We start from the raw sequence: 27,578 nt of genomic DNA, 5'->3' as shown, positions 1-27,578 counted from the left end.
GTACTCAGGCCTCCCCCCTGTGAAACCCAGCTGCGGAAAAATGACGAGCGAGATTTCTACACAGGCAGCCAGACCACTGGAACTACTCAATCCTGCCATCCGTGCCAGAAAAAAAGCCCCCCCTTACTGCTAAAAACAGATGGCACTCGATACAATTAGGGTCAATGCCAAGAGCAGGCATTGTTCTGTATCTGGAGAAGCAGAGCATTCTGGGAGGGATGTTCAGATGAATAATTTTAGGTGTTCTGTTGCTTTTGGTTTTTTTTTTTTAGTACATCATTTCGCCTGGGAGAAAAAGAAGGATCTTTATTTAAACTCAATTAAGAACATGAATAATAATAATAAAAAAGATATAAATTCTACAGGGCAATCTGTCTTAATTCTGGAAAAAAATAAAACATTAATATTAAAATGTTACATTAAATAGATGCATTGTATAAAAGAGTTTCAACGTGCAAAAATGTAAGGTTACGCATTTGGCTAATAAAATTAATTAACAATGTGCCATATAAGGTTGTTTATTATTAGAAAACAAAAGATTTTTTTGCCATTTATTAGAAAGAAACACACAGAAGCAGAATATAAATTTTCTTCTTAAAATTCACTACTCCTTAGAAATGTATATATTTAAATTGAAGAACTATTCTCTCGCCACAAAGTCTATTCATCTTGGGAAATATCTCATTTGAAAATAGCTTAAGTGAGCTTTTTGTATTTATTTTCTTGGGTATCAGCAAATATATTTTAGTGGAGAAAAAAAAAGACTGCATATTCTTCACATTCATAACAGCAGAAACCAAAATGTGTTAGTTTTGTGCCTGTTTTATAACTATTAAACAAGCTTTTACATATTCATATGTATTGTTATTTAGAATGTTATAATTGTAAGCTCTGCAACTCATTTCACTACTGATAGCGCGTCCGTCCCGGGAAAGGAATGATTGAAGGTAACTACACAGCGAAATTGGCAAGGGACTGGGTCCAGAAGAACAGGGGGGATTTAGAACATCAATCTTGTCTGTGTGTTCTGTATCAAAGGTACTAGGGGCATTTTAAGTGTAATATTGTGAATTGGAATATAGATATTGTGCCTATCTCTGTGTCAAACTCATCTTGAGCGTGGAGCAGGTGAAATGCATTTTCTGCTCAGTGAATGAATGTTATTTGCTCTAATTAGGGATTTTTTTAGAGTGATTCATGCTTCACAAAATAAACAACAATCTTGCATTTTGGTTTAATTGGTACGTAATTATATAATCCTATAGCACTAAGAGTGGCTTGCCGTGAAGTGCATAACCGGGGATCGGAAAAACCTTGGATTTCACAATTGTGGGTCACGCTTCCCAGCATCCTTTTGGGGTAACATGCCATGTTTGAGAGGACTCATTTTTCCTAACTATTGAAGTCCTAAGCAGGGCCATAAGAGAGGCAACAGAGAGACAACCAGGCTATAGAGAGACACACAAAGGCATACTGCACATACACAAACCACGCACACACAGACCCATACACGGACACACACACACACACATACATATATATATACTAGTTGATTCTGTCACATGACAGGGAGTAAGAAGCTGACTCTGCTATCGCTGATGCCCATAATGGTGTATATCACTCTGCAAATACTCTATCTGGGACTCCACATCACCCGTCAAAACAAGGGCAGTATTCGTCATGTGCAGCGCGGACACAAAATTACACAAGAGAAAGTTGGCAGCAGATGGGGGCCCTTGCCACCAGGTGCCCCATGGCAACTTCCCCATTGTTAATCCCATTGGACGCAGATGTGCCAGCGGCATGGGGCACAACCTCCGTCTTCGCACTAGATGTGATGGTGCTTCAATACACATCTGGCACTAATTTTGCCCCAGGCGCCAAGATCGTTTGTGATGGCTGTGGTCCTAAGTGACCGTAACATGGACAAGGGTAGTCTCCATTCCTCCACCCTGTTGTAAATGAATTATGCATCTTGGGCCTCAGCCGTAACAAACTTTGGCTCACCACCAGTTCTTCGACTTCTCTTGCCAGAATTTTTAAGCCATATTGTAACATCTCAAGCATGGTGGGAAATATATTCCAAGAACAATCAGAGGCCCGAGCCTGCCCCAAGAGACTTAACACACGTGTAATCATACACTCTCCCTTTACCTAACTTTTATTCTTTGCTTTATCTTTGTCTCTGCTTTTTTTTTTCCGCAGGTACATGATAACATCTCTGGACAGAACCCACGCTGGGAATTACCGATGTATTGTGCGGAATCGTATGGGAGCATTACTGCAGAGGCAAACTGAAGTCCAAGTGGCATGTAAGTTAATATCATCCAAACTCCCTATTGAATATTGAACAAAAAAAATAAGCTTTAATAGGAAATAGAATTCATTGTGTATTGAAACTGTAGGGTTAATACTGAAAACAAATGTATTATAAACTTGGGGTGTCGGTTGTATGTGGTAGAGTGCGGTAGATCGGTGTATGTAGTAGAGTGATTTACATGGCCGAGAGTGGTGTGTGTGGATCGTGTGACCGAGAGTGGTGTGTGTGCGTGGCTGAGAGTGGTGTGTGCGTGGCTGAGAGTGGTACATCTGAATTGTCACAGCTATATAGGACATGGACAGGCTACATAAATTTGGACGTGTCCTGTAAGTTTCGGGACTGGTGGAAATTCGAGACAGTTGGGACGCTGTCGGGAGGATACCGTACCCAGACTGTTGCCAAATATAGGTACATTTTACCATAACTAAATTTGGTTATAGTAAAAATGTCTGTTTTGAACTCTTCACACCTTTGCCCTGCATCAATTCTGGCAGCAGAAGCACCGTCAACCAGCTAAAAAAAAGAGACGCACCGTGCAATGTCTGAATACACTTATTAATGGAGTTATTCCATGTGAACATTGTGTCTGCCCCGTCAGTGACCCACCATCAGTAGGCAGCAGTATCAATGATTTATGACGGTTTCAATGCCACATTTATAGCTACAGTCACTCTCCAAAGTGTTATCGCGGCTAATCCCATAGTCGGCACCCTGTTAGATCAATGCCTCTTTTGCAAGTTCTATCTCAGGAACAGAATTTTTTCCGCGACCAGTCCGCTATTATCTAAAGAACTATTATGCTGGCCCATTAAAAGAAATAACCAATTACAGCCAAGTTGGTTTTCCCTCAGCCCGACGAGCAATCAGTATTACAGCTTGCATTCATTCCTACTACTTAACAGAGTCAGCAGGTCATAATACTTATTTTAAAAGAAATTCATGCAATGAAATATTATATTAAATATTAACCCTATATATAGAGCACAGTCTATCTGTCTATCGATCTGTCTACCTATGTACCCCCCAAGTCTCCTTAGACCATCTTCTGTGTCTCCTTTCTCTTTCGCATCTTGTTTCGTTTCACATCTCTATTACTTCTTCTTCCTCTTCACATATCTTGTATATTTTCAACTTTCGCATCTCCATTATCTTCCCTGTTCCCTGTCTCCTTTTGCTTCCCTGTTTCCTATCCCATTTTGCTTCCCAATTTCTATCTTTTTTTTGCCTGCTTCTTATCTCCATTCTCTCCCCTGTTTCTTATCGCCTTTCTCTTCCTTTTTGCTTTCTTCTTTTCCTACCCCTTTTCCTGTAGCCTTTCACTTTCCTTTTTCTATCTTACTTTTTTCATTTTTACTGTCTCTTCCGTGTTTCTTCTCTCCTTTCGCCCCCCCCCTTGTTTACCATCAACTTTGCTTCCTTTTCTCGCTTTAGCTCTTCTCTTTCCTTTTCTGTTCTCCTTTTTCCCCTTTCCTCTCTCTTTCATTTTCCTACCTCCCTTCTATTTCTAGTTCCTTATCTCCATTCTCTTCCATTTTCCTATCTTCTTTCATTCTTTCCATCAAGTTTAACCCACTACTGAGCCAGAACAATTGTTCCCTGTCTCCCTCCTTTTTCCCATCTCTTTTCTCTGTCCAGTTTCCTTTTTCCCTGATTCCTATCTCCTGCTTCGTTGTTCTCCTCATCACCAACTATCACCATTTTGCCTTGTTCCTTTTTGCTCCTGCATGCTTATCAACAATGGTGCCATATTATTTCACTCCGCTTAATAGTGGGTTAATATACAGACACACAGAACAAACATCTCAAAGAACACACAGCTTGTTCAGTGAAGTATGAATGCCCCTGCTGGTTAACCGCACAATCTGCTGATAAAAATGGTGTAATTCACAAAATTACTAATTTGTCTTTATTCATAACACCATAGCTGATAACAGGTGCAATTGAGATTTAGAGAACAAACATGAAATAGAGTATAGGAACTAGCATCACACTCAAGGTGAGACCACACTTATTACTGGGAAAAGAATGGACCCTTCATTGAAATACTAAGGTCCAGTTAATTCTGTTGATGTGGTGGGTGGACTGTAGACTTAAAGTGCAGAGCAGAAGACAACTTGCATGGTAGGGAAGAGGGACAGAAGTCTAGGTAGAAGTCCACAGTTTGCTCACTAAAGTGACTGTGTTGATCATATCAAAGAACCTTACCATGCCAAGGAACCATACAACAAAGCCTTGCCTCATGTATCACCTTGGAATTCTGTTGTTTCCATTCAGAATCCACACATGCATTATTTAGGTTAAATACATCAATCCGTATGAGAGCGGGGAATGGAAGTAGGAGGAATCTGTGATTATTTCCCCAAATGATTGCAGGAGAAGGTGGTGGCGAAATATGTGCCTTGTGTGAGTTGAGACTGTGTTAAGATCAGGCGTTGCAAACAAATGTATTCTGTGGATGTTCCACAGGTTAAAGTGGAAGTCCTTGGTGAGAAATTGAACGTGAGGAATAAAAAAAGAGGTCTTAGTCAAAGGTGACCCGTATCCAACAGGCTCTGGGTTTTGACGTGATTGTGGTGCTAGTACCAGAGAGAGAGAGACAGTGTAGGTGCGGGGAGGACCATGTTAGGAATGAAAACAAATTGTTCCATCGATACATTTACAACTGGAGGAAAAAAAAGACCCCAAGATCTGCAGCTCAACGATCGGTTGAGCCAACGTCTTAATGCGTAAATCCACTTGACACGCAATACCCTTTGGTCTGTTATGGTGAGCTTGTGACCCAAAGAGGGGTTGTTGAAGCTGGAAATTGATCTGCACAAACCAGGGAAAGAACGCTCATAAGGAATTTAAAACATTCACCATTACAGTTCCACACTCTTCAGGGAAATGGGTGGATGGGAATCAGCATGCTCCGGGTCCTGGAGCTGGTTGTGGTGAACATCCATTATTGACATCTAGCTCCCTGTTTTGTAATTAGATGCATACATCACATCTAAAGAAACAAATCCGCATAAATGTGTAATACTATATGTTACTGCGAGATTATATATGACTACATAGATCACAATGTGGTAATGTATCAGTGTGGGGGATGTGTCTGAGCGTTAACTGCCGAAATAAAGGCTTTGCCCCCGTACAGTATAAACGCTTTACCCACCAGGATTGTGTGCAGTAACCTAGTATCCCAAAACACAGAATTTAGTAACATTCTAGCGTGTTAAGACTTATTCTCCAGCGAGGGAAAACCTGCGTCTCACATGAGCTAACTAGGCGCCACACTCATCTTCTGCCTAATTTTTTCTTGAATGTCTGTTTTTTTTTGGAGGCTCATAGAAAGTACAAAACACAATTTTCAGAGCCTGTTCACAAGTATCGAGACACTTGAGATGTACGCTTTGAAAATGTTTAGTAATAGCGGTTAAGCGCACTGCGTAGAAGCCAAGTTAATGTATATTTCTGAGTGGGGTCATTAACTACCATCTGCCATTAACCATTTGGACAGGAGGAAGGGTATCTCACGCTTCTTGTCCTTAAAGGGATAACCAGGTCTTATGTAGGGTGCTGATATAGCTGGCTGCCTATAGCTATATATATATATATATATATATATATATATATATATATATACAAAGGTGATTTCATGGATGTCTCCCCATAAGAGTCTGTTTGAAAGTCATCAGGAGTCATCAGTATTTTGACACAGCCTCCAGATCCGAAAGCAATGCGAAAACAAGTGATTTCTGTGACGGCGGTGAGGGACGGATAAGTCGCGGGTGACAGCGGGACATTATCTGGAAATGAATGCTTTCTCGTCCTTTCATTTAGAGTGGACCTTCATTCATACGCTCCTCCAGATTGCGCGGCTGTTGGAAGCACCGGGGGAAACGATCAACATTGACTCCTAAATGAGTCCATTAAGATGCGCTGAGCTCCGGCTAGCACCGCCAGCTCTCAGTGGGAAAGCACCTCTCTCTTGTTACGGGTACCCTCAGTATTGTATTATTATTAACAGCTGATGGATTTTACCGAGGATATCGGCCTCTAGACAAAACAATGAATATTCAAATTAATTTTAAAAAATTTAATAGCTATTTTATATGACATGGAGGAAGCACAGTCTTTTCTCTTTTTTTTGTGGGCTAAATCCCTTGAATACGGATATAAACGTCGCTGATTTCCTTTAGATAAAGCTCTCTTGGGGATTTTGGCAATGTAAAAACATGGTTTTAAAGGAGCAAAATCCAGCCTTTATGGTTATTTTGCAGAAATAGCCAAAAACCCCAATCAAGCAAATGATGGCTTGACATCTAGGTGGACACCAAGAACACTGTAACTGTTTGTACGCCAGATGAATGAACAGGACATTCATTCGTAACAAATCAACATATCCAAGAGGTTCTAATGGCGACGAACTTGATGAAGCCAGAAAACCCTATTAGGCTCATGTCTGCCCCCCCAAAAAAGAGTCCTTCAGAACTCCAGGACTCAACTTCCAATGTTATTTACAAAAAAAATACTACCCTTAAAGCATCCATAAAACCAAATCCCACCACCTCGGCATGTGGAAACCTAATTTCATGACCATGATGGACAACAGGTCCTACCGGAATCTGATTATAAGCATCAATGTAGCTAGCATGATGTAATCGATCTCCTCTCCTGGAGTCCTCTCCCTTCTACTCTCCACTTTTACAAAGGCTGCCTGAGCAATGGGGGAGCGAAACGTTAATGGGGAGGAATAATCCTGCGGATTTTGACAACAGGAAAACCACTTCTCCATTTATAACGTTGACCAAACGTTTTGACAACGGGAAACATCGTCGATATACTGCGCTGCCCAAGATGACTAGGAGTCATCGTCTTTGCTGAGGTTTCAATAATATATATAAACCCGAGGGTGTTTCAAAGAAATTTATCGCGGTGACTCGTTGAGGATGGTTTCATAAAAGCCTATAGGGATGAAAACATCCATTTCAAATGGGATAAATTCCGTGGGACCGAGTCACAGAGATCAAAAGTATTTGAAGAGCCCGGAGATGAACGGAGCAGAGATTCACTATCTGCACCTCCGGAGGGTGATTTTAGAATGAGGAGACGCGGTATGATGTTCTTCCAATAACAGTCGTGTAACAGACAATATTTTTCTACTTGACCCGGTGAGAAATGATGCCGGAGAGAGGCGCCGAGGCCGAGGAGCTGCCGGGAGCTTATTCTTCACACTTGGTTGTTAGATGTTTTTTTATCGCCGCTCTGAAAGAGATATGAATACATATGAATCAGATCTGTGCGCTGAGAGACATTTCATACACCGGCTCCAACTGCCCTGAAATGAATCATAACAAGTGGCTCGGAGACAGAGACAATAGGAAGAGGAGATGAAAGCAGTAGTGGGGGTTTAACCCCTTCAGCAATAGGAGCTTACGGTTTAAACAACATACCCTCTGAGTGTCCCTGTGCAGGATTCGTGGTCCCACCCTCTACCCCCTCTGTTCTTCCTGGTGCCCCCTCTTTTCTAGGAGGTCGGAATGTTTTGCTGGGTTTGAGGGTATCGCAGGGTTCTACAGCCCTAAAAGCCCCGATAATGTGTATAGAAACAGCAGGAATTGGTTAAAACATTAAACGGTGATCATAAACTATATCTTTCTTCTGTTGCCAAAGAAATGTCGTACTGTATTACAAGTAAGGATAAAGGACCAAGTAAGGGGCTACTTAGCTCTTTTGGGAGTGTGGCCCTAGAAGAAGAAGATCATGGACCCATTCTGTGTTTGGGGTCGCTTATGAGAAGTTCGTTCTTCCTTTAGAATATGGCACAATGCAATGTTTTAAGGCTATTTGGCTAATATGGAAGCATAGTATTTGCCCCAGATCATCCCCATTCGGCCTCATCTAGTCACCTGTTTCTCCTGCTGTAAAGACTCAATCAGTCCTTGGTCTCTTCAGGAGCCGTATGTCTATCCCATGCATGTTTAAATCCCTTCACTATATTACCCCCTACCACTTCTGCTGGGAGGCTGTTCCACTTATCTACCACCCTGTCAGTAAAGTAAAACTTCCTTCTATTCCATCTAAGCCTCTGACCCTCTAGTTTTAGATTTCGGAGCCATATGTCTACCCCGCGTGAGTTTGAATTCCTTCGCTGATGATATGTTGGCACTTTGCGGTGTTTACCAAGCGTGTTTCGCTGCATCTTAAGTATTACATTTGTTTTCTGCAACAACCTGCCTCTGAATTCATCCACTTGTTGCTGATTTGCCCCCGTAGCATTAGAATTGGATGTGTGTCGGCTGACCAGCAGGGGTTAAACGCCAGGGTACCCCGGAGGAATCTGGAGACCAAACCGCTGGAGCGGATTATTTATTCCCGCTGTAATAGGCACCTCTGGGTAAGAATTAATCATCTCAGGCATCTACCCCGGAGGGGCATCACACCTGATCGCAGCAGCCACAAAGCAGTTCACTACGATCGGGCCCCAAGGCAGTTAAACCGCACGCAGCTAGAAGGACCAGTGAAGCGTGGCAGAAGAGGGGTTAATAAGAAAATTCCGATGAAATACTTAATTTTTTGGAATCTCACCTCTAATAAACTAGACATTGTGGAACTGACTTTCACATTGAGACTGTACCACCAACTCCAGGACAGCTGGAAGGTATCCACACATTATATCCAAATATGCTATGATATAAAACCAATGCAATCAGGCTATGGACATAGCTAATACTAACCCTTTAAAAACCCGTCATAAGGATTCCATGCAGTCATTTGCCAGATGTGTTGCCCAAATGCCTCTAATACCGGCCCTGGTGGAAACCTTGACTTGCCATTGTTCACTAAATCGAGTCACCTGCATTCAAGCAGGGATAACAGCCATAACACACTGGGAGCAAAAGCACCCAACTGGGAGTCTTATGTACGATCTCAGCGGGGGGGGGGGGGGCAGAATAGGAAGTAGTCGGCTCCAGACTGTGTGACCCCAAGAATCTACCCCTTCACCCTGAGACCCTGAGATTGGGGCAAAAACCCTGAGACTCCGGGTCAGACCCTGAGAGTTCCGGGGTATGGTTATAAACTTTTAAAATGTAGAATTTTAGAAACGCCAGAATTATCGTTCGGATTCCGCTCCGAGGACATCTCCCGAAGCGGGCTTTGAAATTAGGTCACTTCTAGGGAGTGCGTCTTATTATTCCTTCCCGCACGGCCTCGCCGACAGCGGCAGGAAAGTAACGAGGATCCATGCGCAGAATCATCTCCGTGTTCCTGCCACATGCTGGCAGGCAGCATCAAACACTCCGCTCAGGACACGCCACACACTTCCATCAAATACCCCACTGAGTTCCAAGGCAGTGACACCGCCGGGGTTTTAATTAGTCTCTCGTTACCCAGCATGCCCTGCTCCGAGAGACGGATCCTGGCTGCAAAAAAACCCGCCGGGTATTAAAAGCGAGCAAAAACTTACATTAACTACTTAATATATATATATATATAATATACAGCACAAATTTTGGTTGATATCCCTGCTTGAATGCAGGTGACTCATGGTGGGGCAGCATAAAATAAAGCAATGGAAGCTTTTTAGGACCTCAGAAGTCTCTTCTTCAGATGAAATTTAACTTCAACTAATGACTCGTCATCAAGGGGTGCATTAGTGTCACATAAATGGAAATTGTGCGAAATAGGACTTTTTAATTTAAAAAAAAACTACCATTGTTGGCAGGGAATAGAGAATATAGTAGGATTTTGGCTTAAACCTGGCAATTTCAGGGAAATTTTTAATATCTTCGGCAGCACTCTGAGCGTTGTCAAGGAGCAATTATTATATATATTCTTTTGGGGGGAAAAAGTTTATTTAAATAAATCCACTGTTTATTTTTTTAAATTCCGTTTACAAATATGAACGTCTTTGCTACAATATTCAATGAAAGTACATATTTTGTTTCAATTGAAAAAGGGATGAGTGTTTCCTTTAACCCATTAATAAATACAATTAACTTTCTTTTTCGGGAGTAAATGTTTGGGGATAATGCAAAATGTAGGATTTAATTACCCCCCCGGGCCATTAATGCGGGGAAAGAGGCAGTTCTATTTGTAGAAAATGGGAAAACAGGAAGCTGATGAAGAATTAATCCACCAGCTGTGCTAACGAGTATCTTTAATGATGATGTTGTTAAAGCCAAATACTTTGGATGTATTTAATTACAGCAATTAAAGGGAGTTAATAACAAGCATTGTGTTTGGATGCTTTTGCCAATTAGTTTACAGTTTTGTTAGTGAATACTGGTGGAGTCACCACGTACAGAGCTATGTGGCTCCAAGAGGTCCTCATATGCTGCCAAACCTGGGCTTCCTTGTTTAGGTGTCACCACGTACAAAGCTATGTGGCTCCAACGGGCCCACATGTGCTGCCAAACCTGGGCTTCCTTGTTTAGGTGTCACCACGTACAAAGCTATGTGGCTCCAAGAGGTCCTCATATGCTGCCAAACCTGGGCTTCCTTGTTTAGGTGTCACCACGTACAAAGCTATGTGGCTCCAACGGGCCCACATGTGGTGCTAAACCTGGGCTTCCTTGTTTAGGTGCCACCACGTACTGAGCTATGTGGCTCCAATGGTTCCACATGTGCTGCCAAACCTGGGCTTCCTTGTTTAGGTGCCACCATGTACAGATCTGGGGCTTATAGTTGTCCCCATCCAAAGTTGCTGCCAAAGCCATGTTTAGGTATAGACCAGCTTGAATTAGGTATGGTGCATTCTTGGTAAAACCCCTAAGCTAGGTCTAGTACCCCCAAAGCTGGGTCTAGTACGAGACATTATGGTATAAATAGAATGGTGCGCAGGCTGGTTGGACATTAATGACTCCATGACTCAAGTCTGCATGCTGAAGAAGCAACCCCCGATGAGCTTCTCCTGTAGAAGGAGTGAGCTGGCCCTGCGTAATGTATACTTTGTGTGTGGAGATATCTCGAATGCTATCTCAATGAGTTGCCCATGTATGTCATTGAGTTAAAAGGTGGGACTGTTTGACCGTCCCAGGACAGTTGGGGTCATAACTCCGGTATTATGTATAAAATACATATGTTTTGCTGTCGCGCTCACATTTCCATCTCGGCTCTGATTTCAGATATGGGGAACTTTGAGGATGGGGACACGTCACAGACCGTCTCTCACGGGGACGCCGCCGTCATCATAGCGCCTAGCATCGCCAGCTTCCCACAGCCCCAGGTGACGTGGTTCAGGGACGGCAGGAAGATCCCCCCCAGCAGCCGAATGTAAGTGTCCTGTTTGGGCGTTTACGGTGAGAAATATGCCGGCCTTAAAACATCAAAACATATTAAAACGTATAAATTCAAGCCTGCCAATCAGTGACAGGAGTCGTCGGCCAACATAGCAGAAGGCCAGCTGCAGGGCTGCAGTTTCAAGCTTAGATACGTGCTTTTTTCTTTAGAAGAAAGCATATTAAAGTACGTTAATATGTATTTTTTCTTTAGAGGGGGCGTCAGAGACATTAAACTGTCTCTTTAAAGAACCTTTTTTGTTACCTTTTTACAAAAACAACCTTTTTGTTTGTAACAAATCTGACAAGAAATTAAGCTTGAATAAATGTTCAATATATGTGTGGCTCCAGGGAGATGTCGACCTTGTTTTTCCGTGTTCTGATTGGAATTTGGAATTTATTATTAAGACATAGATGAATAATCATTTCACCATCACAAAGAAACAAACAAAAGCTATTATTTACCGGTCTAATTACTGTTTTTTTTTTTTAATGTACTTTTTCTTTGAAGTTCTCTTTCTTTGTGAAAATAAAGAGAAAAAAAACTTGTATTGTGTGGTAACCGACGGCGTGACAAATCGTTTGTACCGCACGTAAATTCTACAAAAAAAAATAATAATGGGATTTGTTCATAAGGAGTCATTCTAATATAAAGTGTTAAGAGTGGAGCAATTGGTTGCTATGGCGATTGCACTGCACCAGAACCAAATCTTTATACATATCCTCCTATATTTCAACCGAAAGATGTGGTAATTCTGGTGAGGGAGTCATGTTAGGTCTGATGATATACTGTAACTCCCATGCTCCCCTGTTTAAAAGAGACAGTCCTTCTTCAAGACGCACTTTATTATGAGGGGGTGTCGTTAGAGGTGTGTCTATGGGCAGGGCATATCTGCCCCTCCACACCAATAGCCTTACTGTTGAGAGCCAGGATATGATGTCATATCCCGCCTCTCCGCCCTTTTAAGGGCATGCAGCGTAGGGTGGAAATGAATGATGGAGGATGTGGTCCCCCATAGTCCTAATGGGCTTTTTGGGGAGATCAGCAGTCTCCTTTTAACCGGCCAATTGAACAATGGCGCCACAGGGAGCCCGATGGTTTAAGAGGCCCCCCCCCCCGTGGCCACCACTGTCTTTCTTCATGACTTTGTGACCTATTGATAAGATAAAGTTACACATATATTCTGAGTAAAGCATTTAGAGGAAGAATGTTTTTTTTAGGTCCATAAATGTAGTTTTATATAGATTTTCAGTAGTTTCAGTACAGATAATCTTCTGCAAATCAATTTTAACTTAGTTTAGTGAATGAACTTCAAAAGGCCACAGGGGATAAGCAAGAGAGGGCAGAAGTGGGTTTCACGATGACGGTTGGCTTTTACGTCTAAATTTTAACCCAACTATCATAGAAAAGTATCTCTAACCAATCGCAACCACCTATCCCTAATAGCGACTTAAAAAAATCCCGTCAGAGGGGTTTCATCACCTTGGGACCTTCGCTGGAGCATCCCCCGGGTTACGCGTCCCGAAGAGAACCTTCAAACCTCTGCTAGGTGATGCCAAGGGTTAAATGTCTCAGCGCTAGCCAGTTTTATAGGACGGCGTGCTGTCGATACCGTAGGGGCATGCTGGCGTTTCGTGTGAAACAAAGAGTTAATCTCTAGAGAATCTTGAGAGTCCTTTCTTCGGGTTCTGCACCCGGTATCTGCAGCTCTCCAGCACCTGTGCCAGAATCCGAGGCGCGCAGGAGCAGGAATGAACCGGTAGACTATTCTGCCTTATCTCTCTAATTGCAGAGAATTATTATCCAGATGATCTGGCAAGAAATCCCCAGCGGATGAGTCTGAGCAGGGAGATATCTGCAGAATGAGAAGCCAGGAGTCCACGCTAGGGAGGGGATCAGGGCAATGAGCATGGAGACAGAAATGTCTGATATCCGGCTGCTTGAAATGTGGGTTTCAGAAGCTTGGATTGAGATTAGTTGAGTTTATCTGGGTAGCAGCAGCTACAGTCCAGGGCAGAGATAAGCGCGGGGGCCTGCCGAGTCCTCATTTAAAACCCCTTTCTATTATTCTGTATGAGAAATAATCCTAACTCCCGGAATTAAGTCCTGGTCGCTTTAGGGACATGCTACGCAAGGGTGAACGGGACAGAGGGGTTTTGAGATTTGTGCGATTTGTGCATAGGGTGCTTAGGGCAATTAAAGCCATGTGCTAATTATAGATGCCAAAAAGAGGTTCTGCTGAATATTTCAGGAATGATTTGAAGGGTAAATCTTGGGAAATTAACTTTCAAAAAGTACTTGTTGTGGACACAGCAAAGCCTTAAGCGACTATTGTATGCGAAATGAAAGTGATTATTTTGGTCTGACCTCGAGCTGGATCATGTGACATTTAGGTGCCACCCACTACCTCCAAGCTTCACTGTGTTCATCGCTTTATGGCACAACTTAATCGGTCCCGGCCGAGTCTTCTGCCTGATTGAAGAGTGTGGTCCGTTCCACCTGGCAGTTTGTAAAGCAGTTAGCAAAGAGTTTTGCGTCTGAAATGTGTCGGTGTTGATCTTAGTTTTCATCCTCCATTGTTCCTCTCCGTCCAGAGCCATCACGAAGGACAACACGTTGGTGATCCTATCCAGTGTGGCTCCTGACACCGGACGATACTACGTGCAGGCGGTCAATGACAAAAACGGCGATAACAAGACCAGCCAACCCATCACCCTTACCGTGGAAAGTAAGTGAGAGAGGATCTAGGGTAGAGAGCTACTTAAGGGACTATCTACCTAGGTGGGTCTCTAGAGTAATCAATGTCATGCGACAAGCTTTATTGTCGATCAAATCAACTGCGTCTTCTTCCTTTCCGCTTAAATCAAAGCGATGTCAGTTTACGGCATCCCTTTTGCCAAGGTTCTTCACAGAAGCATAAACGGCGCAGAAATACAATGCATCATTTAAGAAACGTCTTTCGTTCGAGCTAATCTTCTAGCTGATGGACTAACAACTCCATGGGACCTCCTCGCGGTGATTAGGTTAAAAGCTTTGCAGGTTATAGATGATTTCAGCCAGCAGGATCTTTAGACCGGCACCTGTGTCACATATATATAAATATATAAATATATATAATATCTCTACCATATAGCTGTAGGAACATGACTCATGTAGAGGTTGACACAGAGGTGAGTGTTTTGACTTAATGGCTCCCTCAGGGTAAAAGGTGAGTATTACAGAGAGACAGAGTGATTTCGAATCAGATCGATAGGGGGGGGCAGCCAAATAAGTGGGGGGGGGACCTTAATCCTGACTTTTTCCCAGGCAGGCAGAAAAGCTGCTGATCCAGCATGGGGAGCGATGCCGTGACTGGTTTATCGCAGGCCGGGAGAAACTGCGCAAAAAGAAATTAATGGTCTGTAGCCGGACGCCTCCAGTAATCTAGCAGACCGATAAGTCCTGAGGGGCTGGAGAGGGAGAAGCCGAGGGCATGGAGGCTGACAGCAGTTCTGTCTCTAATTTAGTTTATTTGCGCACTTCTCCTAACCTGTGGCAAGGTTTACACGCTGGGCTGTAGAGCCGACACTAAGTCTAAAGAAATCAGAAGCGGTAGAAGCCAGTATTGATAGGACTCTGTAGGACTTTTGCATCTGATTAACCAGAATCCTCCTTTTTCAGCTATGGAGGCCTCTAATGCCACTTGTATATCTTAATTTCGGTTTGCAACCGTGGTAATAATGCACTCTGGGTTAACCTCTTCCATTGCTGAGGATGGAACCTTCTCAGAATTCCATTATATTATTAATAAGGCTGGAGCTGAGGTGAACATCATGGTAGCATCTTGATGGATGTTTGGAGGAGGTCCAAGTCCAAGAGACCAAAGACTAAAATCTACATGGGATTCGATGACCCTGAGGGATACAATAATATTTCAGGTTCTGAAGGACTCGGAGCATAACAGCTTGTTTCATTTTTAGAAAGATATTTACATTATTTCATTAAAAATGTCTGCAACAGGTACGGGGTATCAACAACCTCCCGGAGGACATGTGTTAAGTCAGTAGGTTGTCACCGCTTTCTTAGTTGTTTTGTACTTGATCATACGACTGCCATCTTTTAGTGGCCGGCTGTTAAGTTGGGAAATGAGGCTTTGGGTTCATGTTCTGGCCAAAAACACAGGGAGGGCGGTGGAGGGGCGTGAAGTCCAAACTAATCTCCTACTCGTTGCACCGCAGAGTCAGCAAAACGCAGAGTATACTCCATGGGATTTACTGCAAATTGAGCGGGTCCGCTATCCAGACAAAAGGTCTGAAAAAAGCATCATTTCCATTATTTGTGCTGTCAAAGGGAGAGAAATGTATTCAATGGCTTTTAGTAAAAGGTTAAGATCCGGGTGCCAAACCTACTATATGTCTGCTGTGAACAGCAGTTTCCCTTTAACAGTTACCAGTAACTATCGCAGGTTTTTCTGACTTTATTCTCTTTTAAAGGAACAGTCTTTCCATTTTCTATATCTTCTGCCTTAACTGAAATCTGTTTTTCTTCCCCATGAAGCTTTACCCTACTCGTTTTAGCTTGATGGCCAATTAGCTGGTTTAACAAGCTGGTGTGCCGCTGCCATGGACAGATTCCAGCAGGGGCCAAACCTTCGGCGTTACTTTTAGGGGAGAATGTATTAGTTGCACACAAACATGCATTAAACCTGGCACTGCAGCTTGTTCACAATCCTCCCTGATCCCTGAGAAGAAGAAACGGACATTAATACCCCCCAAGTAGAGCTAACCCCTTATATGTCTGAAACCAACTATTTTAATGTAATGTTCCCTCTTGCCTTTCAGATGTGGGAGGTCCAGCTGATCCCATCGCTCCCACCATCATCATATCGCCGCAGAATACCAGCGTTGTGGCAGGAACCTCTGAAGTCACATTGGAGTGTGTGGCCAACGCTAGGTGAGTTTGGTTGCCACTCTCCGTCTTTATACCCCCCCCCCCTTTTTGTGTCTTGCTAATCTCAACCTTGTTCTCTTTACCTTTATTCACTAAACCAAGTGTAAGCCTTCACCACTTTTCTACTCTTCCCCATTCTTCTCTCATTCACTCTGCCTTAATGTTCTTCTTCTATGGTCTTCTCGTTTCAGGCCACTCATCAAATTAAACATTGTCTGGAAGAAGGATGGAGTTCTCGTTTCCAGCGGGGTGGGAGAATACGGACGGCGTCTGACAATCCTAAACCCAACTGTGAGCGACGCTGGGTATTATTCATGTGAAGCAACTCTTCGGAGCAGCAGTGTGCCACCTGTCACCGCTGGGGCCTTCTTGACCGTTCTCGGTGAGAATAAAATCCATCTGCACAATGATGACTTGGTACATTTCTCTGGGATTTGGTCTCCATTGCATAATTAGGTTTTCCCAAACCAGGGTTCTTCTGTATCTTCTAAAGAAAAATATGGTTAAGATGGTAAGGTGAATATATCAATGAGATACAATGTTTCTGGGTTCTTAGAATCCTACTGCATCTCCTCTACAAAAAACATGGTATCAGGACATTCCAGATTTTTGTTTTGTTGGAGATGTCTCTGGAGGCAGCTTTACCAAGACTTTTTACAACACTACGACTAACTGGTAGCTATTTAGGTAATTCTGCAACTTATTTAGAAGAACGACACATTACAATTACACAATTTCATTGATAACCCCATTTCCTGCTGTTTCTATACACATTATCGGGGCTTTTAGGGCTGTAGAACCCTGCGAGACCCTCATACCCAACAAACATTCCGAGCTCCTCAAAAAGGGGAGCATCAGGGGAGCAAAAAAGGACAGATTGATTTGCGTAGCGGTATTATGACATGATGCACGACCTCAGATTTAGTGACGTATCCCGTAGACAGTGCGAGTTCCCAGACTTTCGCATTTTGTTTTGTTTTGGAGATCTTTTCATAAGAGGACCTCTTGAAGACCTGGTTGATAAGCCCTGTGACTGTTCATTAGCGATGTCTGTGAGCAGCAATATTTTGGGAGAGAAAAAAAACATTATTCATTCTTTAATCTACCCACACTTGCATTACTCCATTTTTTACCATTTCCACTTTTTTTTTTTGTTCTCATTCTCGATGAAAATACGAGAGTTCTTTTCGGCGGCACACAATTTGCGAGCGCCGTTTTATTTCTTGAAGTCGGCCCTGATGAGATTCCAATCATTTTTTGAAAAGAAAAACACTCTTTCCATCTTCTAAATCCCCCCCTGTTCGCGGGGAATAATAACACTAACATTTTCGAATACCCCTTCACGGGGCGCGTTGGGCACACGGGCTGCGCTGAAGCAGGAAAAATCTATTATAAGCAGATCCAACGAAATTTCGTACGGATGCATTCAGTTTGTCCTTTTGGCTGCGGCTGATAATAGCTACGCACCCCTTAGAGAAAGAGAGGTTATGTTCCGCCATCCACGAGTAAATGGTTGTGTTATTGTACGTGTTACGGTTTAGCAGATAAGTCCTCTTGAGCGAGCGTCAGCTCCTCGCATCTCAGAGAGCCAGAGGGCTTGCTTTACTAATGGGCAGAGCGAGTAGTTGGATTTTGCCTTATTGAAGCTTACGGTGCATAAGAGCTTGATTTGAAATGGGCATTTAAAGCAGAGCGCCGAATAGTGCTAGAGCCCATAGGATGGTGGATACGTGGGACAGCCTCACAGCAGAAGTGGTAGAGGGTAATACAGCGAGGGGATTTAACCATGCATGGGATAGGCGATAAGATGAGACCAACAAGGTTTGAGCAGCAACGAGCAGACTAGATGGTCCGAAAATTCCATCACTGTATTAGCTCTAACACATTTGCTGGGAGGCTGTTCCGCTTGTCTACCACCCTCTCAGTAAAGCCATAGCGGCTTTAAATCCTGAACTGTAGAAGTAGAAAGCAGCGTTTCCAATATGCACAGAGCTTCCTCTCTGTATGCACCAGGGATTCCGCTACTGTCCGTTCCAATTATCCGTGCGCGGACAGAACCCAATGCCGTCAGTGACGCGTGGCAGCCTCCGCTGGGTTCTTAATTGATTACAACTCAGTAATTGAGACACATTTCTAATTAGCAAATCCCTGTTGCTTACCGAATTACAAAATACAATATTATCATGGAAGAGAAAAATATATATTTGCATGACATGTACACAGCCCTCCTCTAATCTGATTTACACGTGTAATATGCATGTTGTGTATGCGCATATTTACAGATTTGGCTAAGCAGCCAGGAATTGTCAATATTGGTTTTTGTCGTATATTCAGACTCCCCACCATCCAACCTCTGCGGATTTCCCTTTAACGTTATTTCCTTCGCACATATCAGGAAAAAAAAATTAAGAAAAAAAATAATTTAAAAATAAAAAAAATTCCCATTATAGAAATAGAATGTTTCTACATTTATATCGCAATATTGTTACATTAACCAGGGCAAAACTATTTTTTTTTTTGGCCGAAGGGTACGTATGTTAAATATTATTTCTTTTGACATGATTGTGGTTCTTTATGTCATTTAGGATTTTACATTTACTTAAAATGTATTTATAATATCGGCTGCTACCTTCCATATCCATAACTGGAAAGGCATTTGTATTTTCCCAAGGGGGCTACAGTTGGGGGGCAAGCACTTGCAGGACCTATTTTAGGTGGATTTGTGCCTTATTTATGCTGCATTTTTTTTTTTCATTTCAATTTATATTATTTGCTACAATTTAAATATACTTTATTGTTGATTTTGATATGAATACATTTTAATTATGAATTATTATTTATTATTTATATAAGTAAAAAAATATATAGATTCGGAAATGTTTTGAGGGGTGAAATAATTTTCATACTTTAAAAGGAGAACTATCACATTCCAGATGACATACAACATACTGTATTCTTCATAGCTTTGTTTTCTTTTCGCCGATATATTATTATAAACATTTCCTGTATTTTTTTCTTAATAAATATATGATATTTTCACATATGTATATATATCATATTATGTTTATTATTATTATTATATATTATGTTTTTTTTATTATTATATTGTATTTATCTTGACACCATATCAGGTTTGTAATTACCATCTCAGTCTAAAATAGGATTAATGTGATGCTCTATACTGGCAGAGCATTGTGGGTTGCTCCCCTGTTGCTTACCCCTTGATCTACAAGGTGATACTGTAGCATTATTTATTAAAGAAGAATATGCTGTGCCTGGCTCGAAAAAAACCCAAGCAGTCCAGTTAAATAATATTGTTTTTCGAAGGGCATTATTTTTACATGTATTACATGTTGTTTAACGTTAATCAAACAATGTTACGCAGTTTAGTAGAACCCTACGTGTCAGTAATTATCTGTTACTAACTGAAGCATCGATGTTGATATTAGTCACAATTATTGACCTAATCTTTTTTCTTTGTTTTTTTTCAGAGCCTCCTCAGTTTGTGAAGGAACCAGAGAGACACCTAACAGCCGAGATGGAGAAGGTGGTAGAGATCCCTTGCCAAGCCAAGGGTAAGTTTGCGGAGTAGACTGGTAATCATGGAATATTTGGTCTGATAGTAGCTACTAAGCCACAGGTAGCTGGTGAAAGTAGAACATAGAACTTCAAGCATTGTCCTTCATTCTCTCACCAACTTCTAACCTAGGACCTCCTAGGACCTCCAGCTCTTGAAGAGAATCCCACTCTTCGTTGATGCTTTTGCCAACCTCTAATCTAGATCTTCTTGGGTGCTAAAGATAATTCCAATCTTTAGTGAGTCCTTTTTTATAACAGTATATGTTCACGTGGCAGTAATAATCTCCAAAGAACAAGGTAGCAATTAGCTACCGGTGCTGTATATATAATTACTCTGAGAAGGGAGAGACAGCCCCTCCAGCAGAAAAATAAATTGTCTTTTCCTATAGAAGGGACGCCTTAGTCTCTGAGAGATAATTTAATATGCTCCGCTATGTTAAGTACCCAGGAGACATTACTTGTTAGATACCATGTGGATTTTTCTCTTCTGCTGGCAAATTTCATTGCATACTTTCCTATTATTGCATTCCCTCGATCTTTCTTTCCTTAATTTGTCTCTCTTTGGGTCTAACCTCTTTCTTGTAAAGGTTATATCCCTTGATTCATCTTTCACTAATAAATATTGACACTAGATTAGCATTTAACAAAGACAGTGGGTTTAATGTAATAGATTCCGCAGAATTCATTAGAGTTGAGTATAGGGAGGAATAGGAAAGAGGACCAGGTCTCCATAGCTAATAATATTTTGTGACTCGATATCAGTTGTCCGAGAGTCTGTGTTGGCTCCATCCAGAACCCATGGAGTGGCCCTTAATCCCCATCCTGAACGATCACATTTTCAGCTATCCTAAAATACAAAAAAAAATCATTGCAGCCGTCAAGACAAAACCAAAAGAAGAGGTAGTAGAACATTCAGACGTTTCATTTACCATAGAGTCCATCTTTCACTTACGTTCTTCTATTGGTTTTCATATTTTTTGCCAATGGGCCATGTGTTAAGGGAGATTGAGTTTCAGGCTTTGTTAGACACTCCAGCCTAGTTTACCCTAAACCGAAAATAAGTGGGAGCTGAATACCACTAAAAAAGACGTACAGGACCTTTCAATTCCATATGAGTGGAGAACTTCTTACATTGTTCTACCTATCTTTACTTTTCAGTTTATCTTCCTTTCCCTAATGACACTTCACCGCTATATTGTCCACGTTCCAGGTGTTCCTCCACCCACCATATCATGGTACAAGGACGCAGCTCTGATTGATCTCCGTAAAGACGCCCGATTCCGACTGGTCGGACCGGGCAACCTGAGGATAAGCGGGTTGATGCCAGAAGACACGGGGATGTTCCAGTGCTTTGCCCGTAATAACGCCGGAGAGGTGCAAACTTCCACTTACCTGGCTGTCACCAGTAAGTCCATTCCTCCAGATTCCCTCATTCTGTAACCGCTAAGCTATTAAAAGTCTATATTCTGGAACAGATGAGCGCGGAGCCAGAAAGCTCATGGTTAAGGTCGGTAATATCAGAGTTAGTCATTAACGAAGCTGTTAAGGCAGATCTCGTTTTAACAAAGAACTGTCGTTTATGAGAATTTTACATTCATTATTAGAGCATAAAAATGCTCTTGCATTAATACATTTATTAAATGCTCAGAGATTTAACCAATTGCTGACCTCCTCCCAGCTTCAAGTTGTCTTCAACTGGGTCCGTGATGATTTCTTCTGCTGAGACATTGGAATCTGTTCACTAAAGGGGGAGTTAGCAGGGGAGTCAAGGTTTCAACTTATTGACTTCACTCTATATTATGAAGGGCCATCACCAATAAACGTCTACCGCTTCTCTCTTAATAACTCTTGAATAATCTCCAATGAGTTGTATTCACCCCAGTTTATAAGAAGGGTATACGTTGGCTTTAAAAGTCTAAAATTTCAAATACCCCAAGATAAGAGTTTCTGATGTTTTATCTAAAAAATTCTTGGGCCCCCGTAGACAGTTGTTTTATGCTCTGTTTATGTGCTTGTTCACTTTGTATCTAAGCTGTCATTTGTGTCCATCTATAGGTATTGCTCCAAACATCACGAAAGGGCCCCTCGACAGCACAGTGATTGACGGCACTGCCGTGGTTCTGCAGTGCGAGACTTCAGGGGCCCCGCGTCCAGCCATAACCTGGCAGAAAGGTAAGATGCCGAAATCAAAGAGCAGGCATATTTTTTGCATGACTTTGGACACTGATGGATGGTCATTGCTGGGAAAGATATCAGTTGTGTTATCTGATCTCAGCTATATTTATAGAGGGGGGGGATAAAGTGGAGGGGTTGTCAGTTTCAGACAGTATGTGAATAATGTGCTGCAGTCTATGAATGATATTCAGGGGCTATGGGCTGTAATCAGTGTGGGAATGATAGGTACCATGTGAATGATTGATAATATAAGTTTCTGTGAACGGTACACAGTTCTCCCCTGTCACTGGCTCTTAGAAACCACATGAAACCCCCAAAGACTATTTGACGTTACCTAAATGATGATTATGGTTTGCTACAATAGTCGGTGTATGGATAATACAGGTACAGCAATCCCAGACCCAGTGTGTATGAATGGTATGCAGGTAATCCCAGATCTTGTGTGGATGAATGATATGCAGGTAATCCAATACCCTGTGTGTATGAATGGTATGCAGGTTATCCCAGATTTTGTGTGTATGAATGATATGCAGGGAATGCCAGACCCTGTGTGTATGAATGGTATGCAGGTAATCCCAGATTTTGTGTGTATGAATGATATGCAGCTAATCCCAGACCCTGTGTAGATGAATGGTAAACAGGTAATCACAGACCCTGTTTGTATAAATGACAGGATTGGCAGAGAAGGGGTTAAGATGTTTTAGAAGTGCAGCTTGTCAGTGCTAACACACTCCTGGCCATTCAGCCTCAAATATATATAAACCTTTTCCCATCTCTAAAGATGTCTAAATGTGATAACGGTTCTGATCTGTCTGCGTTATTGATGTCTCTTGTGTATGTTCGCGAGCCCTTTTAAGGCTTCAGAATGAGATCGAGGATTGGGATGGATGCTGTAAATTCACAAGGTGGGGGTGGGGTGACGGGAGATTCATCGGAACTCTGGGAATAAAGTCGGAACTCCGGGTCGTATTATATATATGTGTGTGTATATACACAAACAGATGCACACGTATACATACATCTAAGGGTGGTAACCAGCCGGTGTTTCGGTAATCGGAACCATGGCAACTGGAATATCTTTAAACCTTCCCAATTCGTGGAAAATTTAACCTCTTCATCCAAAATCAAGATGTGACGTTGAGACTATAAGAGCTTCAAACTCTTTGCAGCACATTGACTGTCGTCATCTCTGAGTAAATGGTGGATTATTATACGTTAAAGAGCTGGTGGTTCTATGATATAAACGTTTCACATCACAATGTTTTAGCAGAAATGTTACAAATACAGTTTGCCTGTGATTTCTGGGGTCATCCAGATGGTGATGGCGAGGCCGGGGTCTTTTTCCTCGTTATATCATGTCCTCTCTTGTAGGTGATCAGATCCTGGCCAGCGGATCAGTCCAGATCCCACGATTCACCCTCTTAGAGTCGGGAAGCCTGCTCATCAGCCCCACTCACATATCGGACATGGGAACCTACACTTGCACCGCCACCAACTCCAGGGGTGCCGACGATGCGTCCGCCGACATTATCGTGTGGGGTAAGAAATTAACCTTCTCAGACTAAGAAAGGTTCTAGTTTGGGTGAAAACGACAAACGCTGCAGGGTGGTGGACACTGAGACGTATTTCTTAGGAGCCACTATGGGTCATGGTGCTACATGTGGTGCAGTCACAAAATCATCCAAGTGGTTTCCATGGCGACTGCTCCACATTGAGAACTTCAGAATCACTCTTTATCAATATCGTCCTGTGAAACGTTACACGCTTGGTGGTTGCCAAGTGACCACGTCAGTGATGCCAGGTGACCATTTTGGTGCTGCCAGGTTACCATGACAACTCTGGAATCGTCCTTCGTACGAGAACTGTTCTGATTAAATTTGGCTTCGAGAAAAATTGTAATTATATCATGTCATGTCGAGTAACTAAAGACCAGAAGCCTGTGGGGAGCATCAATTTTAACACACGAGGAGTGACGGGTCTGGAGATATTTGTCTTTCACAAAATTGCGTGTCAGGAGCAGTCACGATTGCAAACACTCGTACATTCTAAAGCTCCAGAAAGTATTTTTTTTTAAGAGTTAACCCTTATATATTTTCACTCTGTTTTATAACCATCGTTTAATTGTTTGGATTTTGGCTCCTTTGTCTACCCGTCACCTATAAATCTCTCTCTAAAGAGTGCAGACTGATAGGCAGGGAGATCGCATGAAGGAGCGTTCCTTGGCGGCGAGGTCACCTGACCTCTGCGTGACCCGCGCCTACGTGCGTCCGTACATTGGCTTGCAGTTTAGAGTTTGGCAAGCCTTGGAATGAATGCAGGCATATAGTGTGTCCAGGGGGCTATAGTAGGAGTCGGAAATGCTGATTTGGGGGAAGGATCAGCAGCACGGATCTGAGATCTGAATAAAAGATTTTAAGACATTTTTTCCAGATTCCATAGCTACGTTTGGTTAGTCCATAAAAAGTAGCGTGGCCGGTAGTTCTGCTCATAGAAGTGCTTCTTTTAAATAGATCTTTTTATTGCGTGTATATATTTATTTACACGGCCTTCGCAGTCCATAAATCCTCCACTAAAGACAGACACATTTTGGAGCTACATACGGACAACCAGCAAGCCTTTCCGACGCGGCGCGGCGCTTTGCTCGCAAACCCAGGAGGATGTCACAGCGCCGCCGCTTTTAGATTTCACACATGCAGGTAGCAGGTGGTGCGCGTTTTCTTCATCTTTATTCCCCAGCCTAGCAACTGCGGAGCAATTTCTACTTCTCGAGCCACGATGGAATGAAGTGTCTCGATCAGAAATATGATTGTTTTGAAGGCGAGACAAAAGAAATGGGGCTTTACATGTCTTGAGATAAAGTGCTGTGACCTTCTCCGTAAACGTTGGACAATAAATCACACGATACGAGTCTACCCCCCCCCGTTGTCCTCCTGAAAGGGTTAAGCGAGTCTCAGGGAGCTGTTTCTTGGCCATGGATACAATGTGCCGTTGGATTCTTTGTGTTCTATTGTCTTCTTCCCCAAGCCTCTCACAATCACAATGCTTCAGCTGATCTTTGCACATTGTGTCTGATGACAGGAGGAAAATTAGCTTGTCCTGTGACTTTATCTTCAAGGCAACACAAGATACAAGGGCGAGTTAGGAGCCCATCGAGCCCGTCTTTCATGTTTCTGGTGAAAAGAACATGTTGATGAGTGTTACGTGGCGCGGTCAGTCCAGATATTACCCGCCATGTAGCTGGAAGGGGTTTAGTGGGGATGCGTTAATCTGCCGCCAGCCTCGCTTGCAAATAAACTGCTTATTTAATGTGGTTCTGCTTCTATTAGAGGAGTCATTTAATCCGAGTGTAATGGAGGAAGGAAACAGAAATGAGAAGGAGACAGGGAATTACGAGGGACATGGCTGTTAAATATGAGTCTAAAAGATGGTGGATGGGGGAGAGGCAGTAAAGAGGGGTGAGTGTAAGAGAAAGGTGGTGAGGGAGGATATAGTGGACAAAAGACAGTAGTTGAGTAGAGAGGAAGCTCATGGTCCATGGAGCCAGTGGGTGAGTGAGTCTCAAGAAGTGGGGTTGAGATGACATGGATGATGGTGATGGAAAGTTTCATGATCAAGAGCAAGCAGATGAGCAAATTTTGCGTTGGGAGTGAGGAGAGGACTATTTATGATAGAAAAGGGGTGAGCAGAAATACATATTTATCATTATAGATTGGCAGTGACCAAATTGTCAATGTTTATAGATTTTTATCTTTGTTCTTTCAGCTCGAACGCGCATCATCAACCCTCCTACAGACCAGAGCGTAATTAAAGGGACCAAAGCTTCCATGTCGTGCGGCGTGTCACATGATCCCAGTGTGGTCATCAGGCAAGTCAGTGTGTCGCCCCCTTTATTACATCGTAGCCGTAGCATAGCGTAGCCATTGTAAAAAGTTTGTCTCATATCTTCCGTAGCTTTTGGTACAAAACTGCTCTTGTTTCTGGCACTTTATGAATTTGCTTCTTAGGAAATTTTACATGGAGGTCAGATAGTTAATGGCGGATTTCATTAGAAAACAGCATTGCCAAAGCTGTTGGCGGAAATTGTAGACATTAAGAGAAAGAGTGAGAGAGCGTGAGTGAGTGAGCGAGAATAAGAGTGAAAGCGCGTGAGTGAGAATGAGAGTGAAAGAGTGCAAGAGTGAGAGTAAGTAAGTGCGTAAGAGTGAGAGGGCATGAGTAAAAGTGGTTGAGAGTAGAGCTGAAACAACGAATCGATAAAATCGATAATAATCGATAACGGAAATCATCGATAACGATTTCCGTTATCGATTAATCGAGTGATCGATCCGTCGTTGGAGCACTAGGCTCCTTTTACTTACCTCCGCCAGCGTTCCCCGCTTCTGCTCCACGCTCTGCAGTCTCCGCCTTCTTCAAGCTACGTGACGACGGATGTGACGCGCGTCTACTATCAAGTTGGAAGTGGAACAAGTTCGTAGCGGAGGTAAGTACTCTTTATGTCTATTGTCTGTGCGAATGTTTATGTGCGAGACTGGGTGCGCGGCAGAGTGTGTGTGTTTGTGTGTGTGTGTGTGTGTGTGTGTGTGTGTGTGTGCGTGCGTGTGTGCGCGCGGCAGAGTGTGTGTGTGGGTGCGCGGCAGAGTGTGTGTGTGGGTGCGCGGCAGAGTGTGTGTGTGGGTGCGCGGCAGAGTGAGTGGGGGGGTGCGCTGCACAGTGAGTGGGGGGGTGCGCTGCACAGTGAGTGGGGGGGTGCGCTGCACAGTGGGGGGGGGGTGCGCTGCACAGTGGGGGGTCCGCGGCACAGGGGGTGGGGGGTCCGCGGCACAGGGGGTGGGGGGTCCGCGGCACAGGGGGTGGGGGGGCAGGGGATGCAGGGCAGGATGTGAGTGCAGGGCAGAGTGGGGCCAGGAGACTGGATGCAGGTCAGAGTGGGGGTGGGAGGGCAGGGTGGCAGACTGGGTGCAGAGCAGAGTGGGGGTTGGGATGCAGGGCAGGGTGTGAGACTGGGTGCAGAGTAGAGTGGGGGTGGGGGGGCAGGGCAGGGTGTGAGACTGGGTGCAGAGCAGAGTGGGGATGCAGGGCAGGCTGTGAGACTGGGTGCAGGGCAGGCTGTGAGACTGGGTGCAGGGCAGGGCAGGGTGTGAGACTGGGTGCAGGGCAGAGTGGGGATGCAGGGCAGGCTGTGAGACTGGGTGCAGGGCAGGCTGTGAGACTGGGTGCAGGGCAGAGTGGGGGTGGGGATGCAGGGCAGAGTGAGGGTGGGGGCACAGTGCAAAGGGGTGGGGGCACAATGCAAAATTCTTTTAAATAA

The 27,578-nt window shown here is 43.2% G+C and overlaps 2 protein-coding genes across 8 annotated transcripts in view; one reads left to right on the top strand and one right to left on the bottom strand.

The window, feature by feature from the left end:
* The window catches only part of SDK2 (sidekick cell adhesion molecule 2), a 97,405-nt gene that overhangs the window by 40,900 nt on the left and 28,927 nt on the right, over positions 1-27,578 (top strand). The window contains exons 2-11 of the mRNA XM_053454071.1: positions 2,206-2,312; positions 11,434-11,581; positions 14,182-14,315; positions 16,408-16,519; positions 16,708-16,898; positions 20,008-20,091; positions 21,306-21,500; positions 22,151-22,267; positions 23,642-23,809; positions 26,033-26,135. Coding sequence (XP_053310046.1) covers positions 2,206-2,312; positions 11,434-11,581; positions 14,182-14,315; positions 16,408-16,519; positions 16,708-16,898; positions 20,008-20,091; positions 21,306-21,500; positions 22,151-22,267; positions 23,642-23,809; positions 26,033-26,135 — 1,359 coding nt within the window. The remainder of the gene's footprint in view (positions 1-2,205; positions 2,313-11,433; positions 11,582-14,181; positions 14,316-16,407; positions 16,520-16,707; positions 16,899-20,007; positions 20,092-21,305; positions 21,501-22,150; positions 22,268-23,641; positions 23,810-26,032; positions 26,136-27,578) is intronic.
* RPL38 (ribosomal protein L38) overlaps positions 1-27,578 on the bottom strand; it is a 265,046-nt gene that overhangs the window by 215,997 nt on the left and 21,471 nt on the right. Inside the window, exon 1 of one of the 7 annotated variants that reach the window (XM_053454027.1) lies at positions 24,890-24,893. The exons of 1 other annotated variant lie outside the window; for it this stretch is intronic. The gene's annotated coding sequence lies outside the window, so the exon portion shown is untranslated. Of the gene's footprint in view, positions 1-2,231; positions 2,236-12,148; positions 12,153-14,592; positions 14,597-15,148; positions 15,154-23,776; positions 23,781-24,889; positions 24,894-27,578 lie in introns of those variants that run through there. 5 more of the 7 variants (XM_053454053.1, XM_053454061.1, XM_053454041.1 and 2 more) reach the window with 5 other exon arrangements.

This window comes from Spea bombifrons, chromosome 13 (genome assembly GCF_027358695.1).
Source record: "Spea bombifrons isolate aSpeBom1 chromosome 13, aSpeBom1.2.pri, whole genome shotgun sequence".
NCBI lineage: Eukaryota > Metazoa > Chordata > Amphibia > Anura > Pelobatidae > Spea > Spea bombifrons.
The sequence above is the reverse complement of the archived record's forward strand: the minus strand, read 5'-3'. Positions and strand labels throughout refer to the sequence as shown.